This window comes from Erinaceus europaeus, chromosome 10, assembly GCF_950295315.1.
Source record: "Erinaceus europaeus chromosome 10, mEriEur2.1, whole genome shotgun sequence".
In the NCBI taxonomy this organism is placed as follows: domain Eukaryota; kingdom Metazoa; phylum Chordata; class Mammalia; order Eulipotyphla; family Erinaceidae; genus Erinaceus; species Erinaceus europaeus.
In genome coordinates, this window is record NC_080171.1 from 32,408,998 (window position 1) to 32,427,185 (window position 18,188).

The following is an 18,188-nucleotide window of genomic DNA, read 5'->3' on the forward strand; positions in this document are numbered from 1 at the left end:
TCAACCTTCCTGCAGGAACAAGTTTAGGCCCACTCTGAATTTTGAGGACAGTTGGACAAGGCAGTCATGGAGTTAGTTTTGATTTGAGAAAAGACAGATCTAAAGGAGCTGGCATTTCAGGGACCTGGAAAATCAGAGCAAAGAAGTATTCCTTTATGGCTGTGCCATAGGATTGGGGCTTAAGATAATAGAAAGAAAGAACATTACAGACAGTTACTTGTTACACTTTTGTTCTTGGATTTCATGCCCATGTTTGTTTAAAATTTCATGTTCATGTTTGTTTAGGTGGGGTACCAAACTTTTAACTAGTGTGTTACATTTTCACAAGCATGTATATGTCTATATATATTTTACATGTAGTAACAATATACTACTTATGCATTACAGCGCATAAATAACATATCACCAGCGAATACAATTTCAAGAAGCAGTCCCAAATTTAACGGTCATTCTCCTCAGGCTCTGGGATATGACAGGTATGTCAAGACCTACTTTTTGTTTATATTCTGAATCAAAGTTGAAAGTCAGTTTCTGCCATGATGAGTGCATGTTTGTGGTAGTAATTTCTATTTTCTAATGTCTTACTTTAAATGCCTGAAATGGGTAAGTATAAAGTGAGATGTTAAAGAACTGTCAGAGTGTTGGTATGCATGAGACCCTTTCTGTTTCATTTGGTTTAAATCCCCCCTGCTTAACACTATTCTATTTACATAACCACTTCATTCTATTTATATAACCGCTGTTAACAAGCACCTCCCTCCAGGGCATTGGTTCAATCCCCACTGTTTCATGATATGTTTTTGCTCCACCCCCCCTCCTTGTCACACCCTGATCCTCTCCTTGTCACACTCTGATTGTCACCAGTCACTTTTCTCTCCACCCTCTCTATGTCACACCCTGTTTCCACCCTACTTGGCAAGTATATATAAAGACAGCATTGTGAGTTTTAGAGTACTTTACCTTTAGTTTAGCTCAGCTCGGCTTAGATTGTGCTGCGTCCTGCATGAATAAAGAGATACTGCCTACAGCTCAACTATGAGTCCCTGGTCGTCTGTTACCTGCCCATGAAGCCAGCCCAGCGAAAACAACCTAACCCGTCGAAAACGACATCAGAGAACTCAAAATGATTTCTTTAAGATGTTATCATGACCTCATCCTAAATCATGTGTTGTTTTTTTCAGCAGTGGGTTCAATAAAAGATGCTTGAAGGAAACCTGTAATCTTGTGGCATATAAGCTATATGATGTTGGGACACTTGGCATGATCTGTAACTGCTTTATAGTTCAGCATAGTATTATGTCAGCTATGCTTAAGGAGAAGGAAACTTTGACAACAAAGAGAAAAATGGCTCATATGTATTTGTATACAGAAGGAGTCACAGAAGCTGACCAGAACTGAGAGATTAGCTCTGTTTTTGATTAAATAAAGTAAAATATTGGTCCTTCAGATCCTGTAACTTGTTATGTAGTAATAAAAATAGTATAGATGTGTATGCATGCATACGTTCTGTGTTGCTACTTAATAGGTTAATATTGGAGTATGCCAAAATGTACATAGTGGTGAATACATGCACTTCAAGTTTCCAGCTTTCCATTTTTTATGAGCCTTTCTGATTCATCTTCATCTTCTCTAGACATTTCATACCTTAACAACAGCAAAATGGTGAGATTGCATTCTAGGAATATCTGTTACTAAAGGCTTGTTAGTGAAAAGTGTTAAGAAAATTTAGGGGCCGGAGGTGGCGCACCTGCTTGAGCACACATGTTGCAATGCACAAGGGCCTGGGTTTGAGATACCTGCAGAGGGAAAGCTTTGCAAGTGGTGAAGCAGTGCTACAGGTGTCTTTCTATCTTCCTCTCTATCTTTCCCTCCCCTCTTGTTTTCTGGCTGTCTCTATCCAATAAACAAATAAAGATAGTAAAGAAAATTATTTTCAGGTGTAAGGTGCTTTTTATCTTTAACCAGTTTGTGAAATAATCTTTTGACCGTATCAGGGTCTTGCAAATGTGCAGTCTCACTGCTCTTAAGCCAACTTTTTCATCTTTTTATTCCAGAGAGAGAGAGAAAGAAGGAGAGAGAACTACTGAGATGGAGATAGAGGGAAAGTGAAATAAAATTTTTAATGAATTATTGATTTATATAGGCAGCTGTCCATTCTGTTATTCAGGAATAGATACAGTGAAAAAAATAAGTGGCCTGTAGTGATGAAATTACACAATTGAGGCTCCAGTTCCACTAAATTAAATAAACAGGTGAACAAATATTTTAAAATAAAACTTTTGTCTAGTAGTGAAATAAAGTAGTTTGTCTTGTATTTAGCAAGAATGACTTTCTTAGGATCTTTACAGGCTGATGGGCTGATTTATAATCAGTTTCTCAAGAAAAGTTTACACAAATGATTAAATAAGGACAAATGTGTACACACACACACACACACACACACACACACACACACACACACACACACACACACACACGCAGACAGATTGGGGTTTAAAATGTAGTTTCTGGGAGTCGGGCTGTAGCGCAGCGGGTTAAGCGCAGGTGGCGCAAAGCACAAGGACCGGCATAAAGATCCTGGTTCGAACCCCGGCTCCCCACCTGCAGGGGAGTCGCTTCACAGGCGGTGAAGCAGGTCTGCAGGTGTCTATCTTTCTCTCCTCCTCTCTGTCTTCCCCTCCTCTCTCCATTTCTCTCTGTCCTATCCAACAATGATGACAACAACAATAATAACTACAACAATAAAACAACAAGGGCAACAAAAGGGAATAAATAAATAAAATAAAATATTAAAAAAAAATAAAATGCAGTTTCTACCCCAGTATAAAGACTTCATAAATGAGCAGCCTAATTAGAGTATGGTGTTTAAATTGCCTTATAAAAATTTTAACTATTTGCTGACGTATTTTAAGTTCAGTATTTTTGGCTTCACAGATTTTGTTTTTTTAAATCTTATTCTTGTTTTTATTTATTATTTGATAAAGACAGAGAAGAATTGAAAGGGGAGAGAGGGAAAGAGACAGAGAGACACCTGTAGCCCTGCTTTACCACTTGCAGACCTTTCCCCCTGCAGGTGGGGACTAGGGGCTTGAATCCAGGTCCTTGCATACTATAATGTCTGCACTCAAGACTATACTTTCAGGGATCATTTCTATAGTTTGTAATGTGTGCACTCAGCCAGGTACGCCACCACCTGCCCGGCACCACAGATTTGTATAGTTTATACTTACTTACATGAAGGTTGTTCTCTCTCTCTCTTTTTTTTAATATTTTTATATTTTATTTATTCCCTTTTGTTGCCCTTGTTGTTTTATTGTTGTAGTTATTATCGTTGTCATTATTGTTGTTGGATAGGACAGAGAGAAATGGAGAGAGGAGGGGAATACAGAGAGGGGGAGAGAAAGATAGACACCTGCAGACCTGCTTCACCGCTTGTGAAGCGACTCCCCTGCAGGTGGGGAGCCAGGGCTTGAACCGTGATCCTTATACTGGTCCTTGTGCTTTGCGCCACCTGCGCTTAACCCGCTGTGCTACAGCCCGACTCCCTGTTCTCTCTTTTATAGACATAATTTTCCTCTTACTGATTTTGTTTCTGTTCTCTAATTTTTCTCTTATTTTCTTTCATTTTTTTCTCTTTATTTTCTTTCTATTCCTGGAGATTGGTTTACTGTACTCATTCTTTCTGATGAGACTAAGTTTGCGAGGTAGTTAGGATGATGTTGATGGTGAAGTTAGTTGTGATCTTTGCTATTTCAGTGTAGACTTACATTCATATGAAAATAACTGGAAAGATGAAAGGAAACAGGGAAATATACCATTTATTTTGATTCTTCTGTTCGATCTTAATTTCTCCCTCACTTAAAACCTCTCCTATAGGGGATTTTCTGACTGAGGGTCAGTGGTTTGTAACCCATCTTATTCTAGTACTAGCATTCTAGTACCATACCTTTCAGATTGCTTGGCATTTATTCACCCTGTTTATAAGAAGTAACATCTCTTGAAGAGTTTGTCAGTTGACCCTTCTTGTTTAGCACCAAGCTGAGAGAACTTATTCATTTTGTGTGTCAATTGTTTGGCTATTAGAAGAGAGAGACTACAAAGACTTCCTGTGAATACACTGAAACAGTTCTCATATCTAAGGGTTCAAGTCTCATCTCATCATAGCTATCTTGTCCATCTTCTTTCTTGAAGTCCCTTGAAATGGAGATGTTATGCAGAAATGGGCACAGTATGCAGACTGTATTGTAATCACAGTAAAGAAGGTCGCATGTTCTATATGCAAGCTTATTCATTCAGGTGTCTCTGTATGCATTGCTTGTTGGGTAGAATGAACTGACATTGCTTTGAACTTAAAATTCCCCCTGGAGCTTAAGCATGGGATATATTGTGGCTTTTGGCAGTGCTTTTCTTGTCTGACTATGTAGCTCAGGCAGTGCGAGCCCTCAGATAAAGTGGTCTTCTTCACCTCCAGGTCCTCCCGCTCTTCCTATGTGGATGAGGACTGTGACTCCTTGGCCCTCTGTGACCCCATGCAGAGGGTAAATTGTGAAGTGGACAGCCTTCCTGAGAGCTGCTTTGACAGTGGTTTGTCTACCCTGAGGGATTACAATGAGTACGACTCAGAGGTGGAATTCAAGCACCAGCGGGGATTTCGCAGGACACACGGCACACAGGAGAGCTTTGGGGGAGATGCTTCAGATACGGACGTAAGCTCCAGATATCATTCTCTGCTCCTCGCCATCTTATCTTCAACATAAATCTGTTATTATTTTTTTTCTTCTTTTGGACTATTACTTTGTCATGGGAATCTATTTGAAAGGCCATAAGCATGAAGTGTAATTAATGGAATTTTTTTTCTCTTCCTATTTTGGGGTAGGGGGCACTCTCATGGATTGCCACTTGGGGTTCCTCTGTTCCAGAATAACATTATCTCAGCTGCCTAGCTTTCTTCTCTTTAATCTTACTTTTAAAATCTATACCTCACAGGTTCCTGACATAAGAGATGAAGAGACATATGGTTCAGATGGTGTGGCTTCTGTCTTAGACTGGAAGCCCCCAGGCTCAGTTAGTGAAGGCAGCATTGTAGGTTCTTCCAGAAAGCCCATCTTGGCACTTTCACCACAGGTAGGTAGCTTCTGATACTCTTTTATTTATGGATATTGTTAATTATATGTGCCTCATAACTTCATATGAAGAAAATTGGGACTGCCTTTTTCATCCATGGTGGCTTTCTCTCTCCCTAGACAGACATGGCAGATGATGAGCATAAATCTTCCAGCTCACAGAAGGCTTACAAGATTGTTCTTGCTGGGGACGCTGCAGTGGGGAAGTCTAGTTTCCTCATGAGACTTTGCAAGAATGAATTTCGAGGAAATGCAAGTGCCACCTTAGGTAAGTTTTCTTTTTTTCAGTGGTCAATGAGACAGTGGCTTTCTTTAGTGTTTTCTTATTTTCTTTTCTAAGTAAACTATCTATTTTATAATTAAGAAACTGACATAAGAGTCATCAATAATGTACGCTAATGCTGTAATCAGATTTGTGCCAGATGCATCTGTCCAAATTATATTCATTTTAGAAATGCTGATCCTTAGAATTTGGTATTCTTTTATCATGTTTTTCAACCTCGTAAATGGTTTTGGACATAATAATCCCAAATATAGAAGTGAATATTGTGTATTTCAATTTGTATTATGCTAGAAATGATAAAATATACCAAATTTCTTCATTTGTCAATTGCTTGACTTTTGAACTGTCTTTTAAACTAAGTTGTCAGTTCAATATTGAAAGTCCCATAAGTCAATGTCACATGTAGTATTTACCTTATTTGCCATTTGTTTGACCTTCTTACATATTTCAATAGTTTGGTCAGGCAATGTATTGAAAACATAAAACATTAAAATGAAATCAATTTCATTAGACTGAAGCAGGTAAGATATTTTAAAAGATATTATCTGAAAAGCTAACTTTAAAAATTTTATTAATGATATAATATTGATTCACAAAATTATATAACAGATGTATAATTCCACACTGTTCCCCTCCACTAGAATTCTGTATCTCCATTCCCTCCATTGGAAGCTACAGTAATTCCTCCAAGGCTGCAGATAATAGGTTGACTATCATTTCTATAACTGTCTATATTTGCATATACTTGCCCATTTTCCCTATCATCTCTCTGCCCCCCACACACTGGGTGTATGGACCAGAAATTTCTTTTGAGGTGCTGAAGATGGAAGGTCTGGCTTCTGTAATTGCTTCTCCACTGGACATGGGCATTGGCAGGTGATCCCTACCCCCCAGTTGGTGTCTGTCTTTAGCTAGTGGGGTAGGGCTCTGGAGAAGTGATGTTTTGGGTCACATTGGTGAGAACATCTGCCCAGCAAAGTCAGGATGGAATCATAATAGCATCTGCAACTTGGTGGCTAGGAGGTGATAAGATATAAAGCAGGGCAAAATTATTAGTGAACAGGAACCAAAAAGTAGAAATAAAGCATATGAGAATAGGGGTCTTAGAGTGGGAAGAAGTGAGGAAATCTAGTTTAAGTATGTTTCTAAGGGACCCATGACTTTTGTAGTTGTTGTTTGAGTTTGATAGCTAACATGGAGTTGGACAAAAATATTGTCTGAGAAGATGTAGTCAGAGTTGAGAATAGGGCTAGAAAGTTGGATTAGGACAGAGTGTGGGTCCCAATATTGAAGAAAATCTATGAATAAAATTAACCATTTACCCCATCAACCTGACCCAGGGCCTATTTAACATACGAGCCTGTGTAAGCTGAGTCCCTATTGGTCTGAGCTTGCAGTCCATGCTCACAGCTGGAACATTCTAAACTGCACTCATTTCTAGACTAGTCTTCTTCAAGTGGCAGGGTAGGATGACCCTGCCTCCCTTCAGAGAGTGAGGCAGTCCCTACCATTGCTATCATGTAGGAAGCACAAGTTCCTGGAGTGAGCCACAAGAGGGCTTTTGTTGACATTCCTGATGGAAGTGACCTGACCAGTGATGGTGAAAAGAGGAATCTGTTAAGAGGTCTAGGCTCATTATATCTGTGGGAATCCAAGGATTCCCTAACTAGGGCCCCAGATGATGGGGTGGTATTGACCCTAAAGGCCATAATTAAAGTGAGCCAGTCTCTTGCTCTTATTGAGCTTTTGTAGCCCTTTCTTTATCTGACAAGCTTGGACTTTCTCCAAATTGTTAAAACATTTAGTATCCTTTATTGTATCCAACCAGTATTAGGTCTATGGGATCTGTCTTCTTTGGGCCTTTTTTTACTAGATTGCCAAATTTATTGGATGTAAGTCTGATTGCTTAGAGAATTTATGATGCTTTCTTTAGGTCCTTCTGCTAGGATCCTAGACTTATTAGGTCTACATCTTTTTTTTTTTTTTTGGTTATTTTTCTTTCTTTTGTTTTTAAATTTTTATAAAAAAGAAACACTGACAAAAACCATAGCATAAGAGGGGTACAACTCCACACAATTCCCACTACCAGAACTCCATGCCCCCTCCCCAACCCTCTCCTGATAGCTTTCCTACTCTTTATCCTTCGGGGAGTCTGGACCCAGTGTCATTATGGGGCATAGAAAGCGGGAGGTCTGGATTCTGTAATTGCTTCTCTGCTGAACATAGGCGTTGGCAGGTCGATCCACACTCCCAGCCTGTCTCTCTCATTCCCTAGTGGGCAGCTCTGGGGAAGCTGTGCTCCAGGACACATTGGTGGGATCTTCTGCCCAAGGAAGTCTGGTTGGCATCATGTTAGCATCTGGAACCTGTTGGCTGAAAAAAGAGTTAACATATAGAGCCAAACAAATTGTTGACTAATTATGAACCTAAAAGCTGGAATAGTTCATATGAAGAGTTGGGGGGGTCTCCATTCTGTAGATAATTAGTAGTCCTATTTTAGTTATATTCCAAAGGACCCATGGCTATATTAGGGTTTTTTGTTCTTTTTTCCTGAGCCTGATATCTGATATGCAGGTGCATCCAAGTTATTGCCCGGGGAGATGATGTCATGGCTGCGAAAGGACCAGAAAGCTGGATCAGGGAAGAGAGTAGCTTCCTAATTATTGTTGACTGTAAACCCCATTGATTTGATGTGATCTGGGGCCCATATTCAGCTTAGGAGCCTATGTGACCTCTGCATCCCTGTAGATCTGAGCTCACATTCTGTGGTCACGAGTAGGAACATTCCAAGCTGCTCAGGTGGAACATAGAATATCTTGTCCAGCCTCCCTTCAGAGGATGGAACATTCTCTCCTGTTTTTGATCCACCATGTTGAAGGCAAGGTCCTTTGGGGCCCAAAAAGGGGGTATATTGTGGGGGTTTTTTTTATAGAAATGACCAGTAACAATGGAGAGAGGAATCTATTCGAGGTCTAGGCCCATCATATCTGTTTGGGAATTTTAGGACTCCCTGACTAGGGCCCCAGCTGATGAGGACTACTAAGTTCTTATACTTTGAGTTATATAATTACCCCTTGCTTATGAGTACGTGTACACTTGTACCTAGTATCCTAAGCCCTAGGTTGTATCTAATACTAGTAACTTTGTAAGAAAATGTCATCTTAAATCTAACTAGGTAATCCCATATGTTAGGGAAGATCTCACCAGATTAGAGGAGTTAGGTGGTTGATGTCTCAGGTTTGGTATCTCTGGCAACAGTCTGTAGTAACAAGTCACTAGCAGCATAACATGGCATGGCAGCATGGGTAGCACTGATTTAGTTGAGGTTAACAGGCAGTATGATATGGTAAGGAAGCAGAGAAAAGAAACATCAAGAAATATGGGCATATTCCTAGAGTTTCCAGGACTATGAGAAATAAGGATCTTAAAGAGAATGAGAAGGGTTCCTTGTAGTCTTAGGAAGAGTTTAAAATAGAACTACTTAATTATTATTATAGCCAAATTACTTGGAGGATTGAAAATACAATGGTTACAATCTACTGTAATATACTTCACCTAGCTGTGTTGTGCCTTTTAGTGGTATCTTACTAATCATCATTTCCTAGATACCAACAGGGCCAAATGATTTTGATCTATCTGACCTAAGGTTATAGGTAACTCAGATATTTAAAAAACTATGTATACAAATGTATTTTTAGAGCTCCTTGAACAGTTTCAGCTCAGTGTCAGAATTTGAAAATCTTATGAATCATAAACATTAAATACTTAGTCTAAAATAATGTATACTCAGAGGTATGGGCTAAGAAGTTAAAGAATTTGAAGTATTAGATCTATTTCCCCTCTTGACATGTTACATTAATAGTGATTTATGAGATTATGAATTAATAAGATTATAATTTCATATTTTTCCTACCACCAAAAGTCTGTGTCTCCACCAACTCCCAGTATCCTAGATAATCACTATAGTTTTCTGTAGTCTTGGATATGGGTTGATATTTCCTTTGTTTGTCTTAAAGTTCATGTGTTCAATTCTCTAAATTTCACATATGAATGAAACCATCCTGAAGTTTTTTTTACCTTACTTATTTTACTAGCATAATCTTCTCCAGTTCCATCCATTTTATCCTAAAGGACAAAATATCTTTTTTTTTATTATTATTATTGCTGAGTCTTACTCCACTGAGTATGTGTCCCATGACTATTTTTATGCAGTCATCTGCTGAAGGGCATTTTGGTTACGTCCGTATTTTGGCTATTGTGAACATGTGGGTACATATATCTGTTTGAATTTGTGTTATTATCTCTTTTGGATAAATGCCCAGATTGGAATTGCTGTATCATAATGTATTTCCATTTAAATTTATTTAAGGATTCTCCATACTGTTCTCCATAGTGGTTGTACAAGTTTCTTTTCCACTAGTAGTTAATAGAGTTCCTCTCTCTTTACATCTTTTCCAACGCTAACCCTCTCCTGTTGATGAAGGCCACTCTTTTGTTTATATTATTTATTTATAAAAAGGAAACCTTGACAAAACCATAGGATAAGAGGGGTATAACTTCACACAGTTCCCACCACCAGACCTCCGTATACCAACTCCTCCCCTGATAGCTTTCCTACTCTTTACCCCTCTGGGAGTATGGACCCAAGATCATTGTGGGATGCAGAAGGTTGAAGGTCTGGCTTGTGTAATTGCTTCCCAGCTGAACATGGGTGTTGACAGGTCGATCCATACTCCCATCCTGTCTCTTTCCCTAGTGGGAAGGGCTCTGGGGACGCAGAGCTCCAAGGCACATTGGTGGGGTTGTCTGTCCAGGGAAGTCTGGTTGCATCCTGCTAGCATCTGGAACCTGGTGGCTGAAAAGAGAGTTAATATACAAAGCCAAACAAACTGTTGGACAATCATGGCCCTAAACGCTGGAATAGTGCAGGTGAAGCGTTGGGGGGTCCTCCATTTTGTAGATAGCTAGTAGGCATATTTTAGTTATATTTCAAAGGGCCTTTAGCTATACTAGTGCTTTTTTTTTTTTTTCCAGAGCCTGAAATCTAATATGCAGGTGAATCCTAATTATTGTCTGGGGAGATGATGTCATGTCTGGGAAAAGGACCAGAAAGCTGGATCAGGGAAGAGAGTAGCTCCCTAATATGGGAAAGGGGTATAAATATTACTGTAAACCCTATGGATTTGATGTGGTCTGGGGCCCATAATTAGCATAGGAGCCTGTGTGACCTCTGCATCCCTCTAGATCTGAGTTCCCATTCTGTGGTGATGAGTAGGAACATTCCATGCTGCCCCAGTATCAACCCATCTTCCACAGGTGTTCCATCCCTTCGGTGGATGGAACATTCTCTACCATTATTGATCCAGGTTTAGGGCAAGGTCCTATGGGGGCCCACAAAGGGGTCTATTTTGTTGTTCCTCATAGAGATGACTGGAAACAATGAAGAGAGGGATTTATTTGAGGTCTAGGCCCATCAAGTCTGTTTGGGAGACTCAGGACTCCCCATTTAGGGCCCCAGCTGGTGATGAAGGCCATTTTGACAGGCCTTCTCACAAATGGTATTTCAATGCAATCTTAATTTTCATTTCTCTGGTGATGAGTAAATTGGAACATTTCTGCATATGTCTGTGGGATGTGTATATCTCTTCTTCAGAGAACTGTCTACTCATATCTTCTGCTCACTTTTTATTGGGATGTTCTTTCTCTTTTTGTTTAGGTGTATGCATTCTTTTTTATTTTTTTTTAATTTATTATCTTTACTTATTAGATAGAGCCAGAAATCAAGGGGGAAATAAAGAAGAGAGACAGGGAGACACCTGCAGCCCTGCTTCACCACTCACAAAGCTTTCTTCCTGCAGGTGGAGATTGGGACTTCATTCCAGGTCCTTGAGCATTGTGATATGTGCACTCAACCAGGTGCGCCACCACTCAGCCAACTATATCAATTCTTTATAGTTGTTTGTTATCAACTTCTTATTTTTAATTATGGTATGCAAATATGTTCTCCTAGTTGCTAGGTTTCTTGTTTATTCTAATAGAATTTTCTTCTGATGTGTAGTAGCTTTTTAATTTGATACAGTTTCATTTGTTCAGTTTTGATTTTGTTTCCCTTGCCTTTGGAGTGGAGTCTCCATATCTTTAGTTTTAATGCCATAAAATGTTTCACCAGTATGTTCATCTATGTATTTTGTAGTTTCAGGTCTTATATCCAGATATTTTATCTGTTTTGAGATCTGTTTTGGTGTATGATATTAATTGGTGGTCTACTTTCATTTTTCTACATGTGGCTCTCCAGTTTTCCCAGCACCATTTGTTAAAGAGACCTTCTTTTTCACACTGGGAAGTTTTGATCCCTATCGTGTATATAAGGTGCCTATACATGTATGGGTTTAGTTCTGGGCTTTCCTATTCCATTGATCCATATGTTGATTTTTGTTTGAATACCACACTGTTTTAACAAATATTGCTTTGTAGTATAATCTGAAGTTGGGCATTGTGCCTCTATTTTTCTTCTTTTTCATCAGGAGTGATTTTGCTCTGTGTTTGTGTGTGTGTGTGTTTTATAGTTCCACACAAATATTTAAGTAAGTTGTTCAAGTATGTCATTGAGATTTTAATAGGGAATGAATTAAATCTATAGATTGCTTAGAATGTGTATTCCTTTGTTTCCTCTTTGCTTGTGGGATTCCTTTCAATTATTCTCGTAAGGGGTTGATGATGGCAAATTCATTTACCTTTTGGATATTTGAGAAGACCTTTATTTCTCCCTCATATTTGAAGGATAATTTGGCAAGATACAAGATCCATGGCTGGAATATCCTCTCTTTTAGTACTTTAAATATGTCATTCCGTTCTTCTTGCTTCTAGGAACTGTGAAGTCTGATGAAAGCCTGATAACTTTACCTTTGCATATAACCTCTTCTATTTCCCTAGCAGCCTACTAAATTTACTTGTCATTGAGTTTTCGTAGTTTTACATTGATATCCCTTGGCTTTGGTTGTTTTTCATTCATGTACCTGGGTGTATGCTTGCTTCTTGAATGAATATGTTCTGAGGATTGCCTAAGTGAGGAAAATTGTCAGCTAAAATTTGTCTGAAAATGGTCTCTGGTCCTTTCACCCTGTTCTCTTCCTCAGATATTCCTATCACTCTTACATTTGATGTAAGAATGTAAGACCCTTTTGATGGGGTCTGCAATTTCACAGAGAGTTTCTTGATTCTTTCTAAACCTCTTCTCTTCCTCATCTTTAAATTAAGAGTAGGATAATTGTATCTTCTAACTTAGATTTTTTTTTTTGCATTAGTGAGTCTACTCCCTAAGCCTTCTACCTGAGCTTGTACTGCTCTCAAAGTGTCTTTCACTGCCTGCAATTTTTTTGAAGTTTTTCTTTCATGCTTCCTAACTGCTTAGTTAACTCTGATTGAAGTTCTTTCATGTTTTCTAATTTCTTAGAGAACTCTGAAATTCTTTTTTCACATTTTCTAGTTTCATATAGAACTGTATTTGAAGCTCTTGTTTTGTGTTTTCTAGGTCCTTATTGAATTTATTCTTTCAAATCTTGAATATGCTTTTACATACTATGCTAACATCCTTGGAGGGTCCTCATAATGAGCTTTCTGTGGTCTTTCTCTGATAGCCCCTCTATGTCAGCATTTGCTTGGAATCCTTTTACTTTACTTTTATCTAATTTGGCACATTTGGTATTTTGTTTTTTGCTGTATTTCTGTTTATGCATTTATTGTGTTGGTTGTTGCTTTCCAGCAGGTGGTGCTATTGTGGTTGCTGGGCTTTGCTTTGTTTATATGTGTGTGGCAAAAAGGTGGGTGCTGGGGTTAGGTTTGTTTCTTTGAGCTGTTTTGTGCTCTTTGTAGTGCATGCATGTTGTTTTTCTGTATTATTTCAGTCTGAAATTAAGCCTCAGGGGTTTGTTGCTGAGCTATAGCTGTGTTCATGAAGTATGACTAACTACCGTTTATCCACTATCACTGCCATAAGTTACCATTATGTCTTGGTGACAGACTGGACTTCTTTTGGTCACAAATGCTCCCTACTTTTTTGGTGTGTCCTTGCCTGTAATTTGGTTGGATGACACCCTGAGGTCATGGATTAAAAGGTCATAAGTTTCCTTTTCTCACCACCAGCACTGTGTGTTGCCTTGAATACCTGCTGAGTATAGAAAGGAAATGGTGCCATGCTCTGCTGGACCTCTAAATTCTTTGTTTGGCTCCTGTCCCACTCCCCTTCTCTCCACCCCGCTTCCCCCAACCTTGCATGAGAGTATTCACTTGAGGCTGCGGTGCTTCTGTGGCTGTCTCAGTTTTAGTTGGTGAGTTTTATTAAGTTTGGGAGTTGTACAGATTTGTTGTTTGGGGGCTCATTATTTCTCCTCACTGTTACTCTATGGTCACACCTCCCAGAAGCTGTGTTTATTTTCTTTAGGGGTAATGTATCCAGAGGCACAGAGCTTGCTTCTTGCATCTGTATGTTTTAATATGGAAAAGTGTGTATCAAAGTGCAGAGGGATCAACTTAGCCAGTCAAATCAACCAAACCCAGTTTTGAGTATGTGATGACAGAATTAGTTACTTAGTAAATATTTTCTGAGTCCTACCATAAGCCAAATACTATTCTAGGCTCTAGGGATACACAGTGAATGATGTCTACTAAATCCCAATCTGTAAGGAACTTCTATCCCAAAGGGAAGAGATGGATGAAAGACAAATTGTAAAGAAAATGAGATTTTTCTGGAGAGGTATAGTTTTATTATATGGGGTACCTAGGGAATGCCTTTCTATAAGGTGCCACTTGATGTTGATAAAGTGATATTACACATGGCCAGTTTGTCATTGTGTTTAAAATCACAGCAGATTATGCTTCCTTCCCTCCTCCACAAGGGAACACAGGAATAATACCTCTCAGAACAAGGAAAGAAGTGGTGTCCTGACTAACCACGTCTGCATAATAATCATTTAAAAAAATGTTGGAGGTGTACAAATTATCTTTTATTTTCCTTATTCATCTAAGGAGTTCTTATTTTGACAACTGGAAATTTTACAATAAATTGATTATCTTTTTCACAATGGGAATCTTTGTAAATATGTGGTTTTCGAGAATAACAAAACCAAACTTCACTGCAGTCTGGTTCATTTGCTAAAAAGTATGGCATATATGATATTATATACTTTTTCATACACATAAATATTTGTATATGTACAGATATCACTGAGTTCATCTCATTATAAGCAGATAGAACACAGATTTTTCCAGGCTAGGCAGTGGTGCACCCAGTTGAGTGCACACATTAAATTGCACAGGACCTGGGTTCGAGCCCCCATTCCCTATCTGTAGGGGGGAGCTTTCATGAGCAGTGAAAAGTAGGGCTGCAGATCTCTCTCTTTCTTTTTATCCCCTCTCTTACTTTCCTTCTCTTTCTTCTCTGCCCCTCTCAATTTCTCTGTCCTATCAAATAAAATTAAATTAAATATTAACCAAAAAAAAACATGTTTTCCTCTTGTCCATAAATTTTCTCCAGGTCAGCCAACCACCTACATGTATACGCGTGGTGTCACTTACAATTCATATTTGAAGGTCACTCTCTGTGAAATCCGTGTTCTTCCTCTCTACATTGCTGGGTTTTGACCTCATGGCTTTTGTCTCATCTACAGAAGAACTAAAGGAAAAAAAAAAAACCAGAATTATTTGCATCATATTCTCTTCTGTTTCTTTACAGGGGTTGATTTTCAAATGAAGACACTCTTTGTTGATGGAGAACGGACAGTACTGCAGCTCTGGGATACAGCTGGCCAGGAGAGGCAAGTGCTGCTCATAGAGGCTTGTCTTAGGTTTGCCTAGCTGCATAGAAGCATGGTACTGTGGGTGCTTATAATTTTTTTAAACCTTTTTATTATTATTTTCCCTTTTGTTGCCCTTGTTGCTTTATTGTTGTAGTTATTATTGTTGTTGATGATGATGTTGTTGTTGGATAGGACAGAGAGAAATGGAGAGAGGAGGGGGAGACAGAGAGGGGGAGAGAAAGATAGACACCTGCAGACCTGCTTCACTGCCTGTGAAGCGACTCCCCTGCAGGTGGGGAGCCGGGGGGCTTGAACTGGGTTCCTTACACTGGTCCTTATGTTTCGCACCACATGCACTTAACCCGCTGTGCTACCGCCCAACCCCCAGGTGCTTATACTTTTATAAGTATAATATACTGTTGTGGTGTCTCTCCCCTTTCTGCCTTCCTCCTCTCTGTCTCTTTCTTACATGCAAAAGTAAAAAAGAGGTGAAGAGGGGTAGTCCCTTGTGTGTATACAACCTTCTTAACCACTCATCTGTCATTGGACGTCTGGATGGTTTGTAGATTTGAGCTACTACAAACTGTGCTATACAGAGCATAGACATATATAGACCTTTTTGGTAGGTGTTTGTATATTCTTTCAGTAGATCTCTAGGAGGGGAACTGCCAGGTCATAGAGTTGATCCATTTCTAGTGTTGTGAGGAACCTCCAGACTGTTTGCTATATGAAATCTCCCTTTTTGTATCTTGGATAGAACTTGAAACATGTTAGGTAAGACAAGCCAGAAAGAGAAGGATGAATACCAGATGATCTTCTTTCTTTAATATTTATTTACTTTCCCTTTTTGTTGCCCTTGTTGTTTTTCATTGTTGTTGTAGTTATTGTTGTTGTTGTTGATGTCATCGTTGTTAGATAGGACAGAGAGAAATGGAGAGAGGAGGGGAAGACAGAGAGGGGGAGAGAAAGATAGACACCTGCAGACCTGCTTCACCGCCTGTGAAGCGACTCCCCTACAGGTGGGGAGCCGGGGCTCGAACCAGGATCCTTACACGGGTCCTTGCGCTTTGCGATGATCTTCTTTCTTAAGAAGCAAGACAAGAAAAAGGAAACACAGGGTGAAACTTGTATTGGGTAACATGCATTGTAGCAAAGTGAAAGATTCTGGGTTACAGCGAGGTGGGGTGTGGAAAGAGAGCACTGGACTCCTAGGACAAGATGGTGACTTGTGTTGGTGGTGAGAGTGATATCTATGAGGGAGATAAGAAATGATACAGAAGGTATCGACAATTGTCCTATAGAGTTGGATAGAAAGTGATTATCCAAAAGACTTCTATGCCTTAGGCTCTGAGGCCCCAGATTCAATCCCCAGCACCACCATAAGCCAGAGCTGAGCAATGCTCTTGGCTTTCGCTTTCTATCTTTCTCTCTGTTGCTCATAATAAAATAAAATAACAGAACTGTCCCATAAACCATTATTTCCTCCTAATAAAACAGTTTGGGAAAAAGAGAGATAAATGCAGAATGTTGTAGTACTACGCTGAGTGACTATTAGGTCTGTAACTTTTATGCTCTTTTTTCCCCCAGATTTAGAAGTATTGCCAAGTCTTACTTTAGAAGAGCAGATGGTGTTTTGCTGCTGTACGACGTTACATGTGAGAAAAGCTTTCTCAATGTACGAGAATGGGTAGATATGATTGAGGTAAGAAGTCTGTGGGTAAACATAATTATATGGGGGAAATGTTATCTTTTCACTGAAAACACTGAGAACCATTGATCTAAACTGTCATAAAGCTCAGATATTAGAGGCAGAGTTTCCAGTGATATTATGTGATGCTGAAGATTAAACCTACAGTAACATGATGCCCTTTAACATGGGACTATTTCTCTAGCCCACTATTTTTTTAGAGAGTGTGTATATAAAACACCACTCCACCAATTTGGGAGCTTCACTTGCTGCTCTTATGTTGGCTTGGGAATCAAATGCTAGTTCCTCATGCATGTGAGGTCGGAGCTTTATTGTTTAGTTCCCTCCTGGCTCCTTAGCTTTACTCAGGTAGAGACTTGGATCTTTTGTTGTTGCTGGGACTTCACTGCTAGCAATTGACCTTTTCAAACAGAACAAGACAGAGGGAGATAGGGAAATGACACCACAGCACTGACGTGTCCTCCACTGTGGTGGGGGCTAGATTTGTATCTGAGTCACATGAATGACAGCAGGTACACCATTCAGGTGAGCTACCTCGTTGGTCTATGAGTTGGGTCTTTACACCCCCTCACACTACTCCCTACACCCGTCAAGGTGCCAGTGAAAAGCATTTGGCATTGCAGACGTGTGGTAACGTGTGGTATCTTCAGGATATGGATATATATATATATATATATATATACCTTTCATTTGAGGAACTGCCATGTCCTTTAGTTTTTTGGTAGGTAATATCTCCAAATAGGAAATTACTTTCCCCATAGTTGGTATACTACCAATAATTATTAATACCCACAAAACTGTAATTCAAACTATGGTTCAGCACACTTTTTAAAACCCTCTTATTGAAGTCAATTACCTATCATTTTTAACAGGCATTAAAAGCAGTGGTGATTAAGCAGAATTGATTGCTGTATAATCTCAAGTGTGCCTCTAGATTCTTAATTTGGGCCTTTTGTTTAAAAAATACAAAACAGAATGAATATTTGTTGTCTAACTAAAGAAATAATACTGAGATAAGGCCAATTGCCATTAGCACTTAAGACTTAAAGAATGATAAATAAACATGCATTTTGTTCTTTGGGAATATCATGACAAATTATTTCAAATCCAGTGAAAGTATGTTGACATTTATTTAAGACTTTAATTTCACAAAATTTTCTGTTTTGTATCTCTGTAGCAGCAGAGAAAGGAAGAGATGCACTGTTTTCTTTTTATGAGAAACTTGAGACATACTGATTATATGACAGTGAGTTCTAACTTTTTAGGAGTTAGTGGTGGAG

The 18,188-nt window shown here is 39.1% G+C and overlaps 1 protein-coding gene across 2 annotated transcripts in view; it reads left to right on the forward strand.

Moving 5' to 3' along the window:
• RASEF (RAS and EF-hand domain containing) overlaps positions 1–18,188 on the forward strand; it is a 95,299-nt gene that overhangs the window by 63,519 nt on the left and 13,592 nt on the right. For both annotated transcript variants that reach the window (XM_007528393.2, XM_060199502.1), the window contains exons 9-14: positions 388–476; positions 4,472–4,706; positions 4,987–5,124; positions 5,244–5,391; positions 15,137–15,218; positions 16,788–16,902. In XM_007528393.2, coding sequence (XP_007528455.1) covers positions 388–476; positions 4,472–4,706; positions 4,987–5,124; positions 5,244–5,391; positions 15,137–15,218; positions 16,788–16,902 — 807 coding nt within the window. The remainder of the gene's footprint in view (positions 1–387; positions 477–4,471; positions 4,707–4,986; positions 5,125–5,243; positions 5,392–15,136; positions 15,219–16,787; positions 16,903–18,188) is intronic.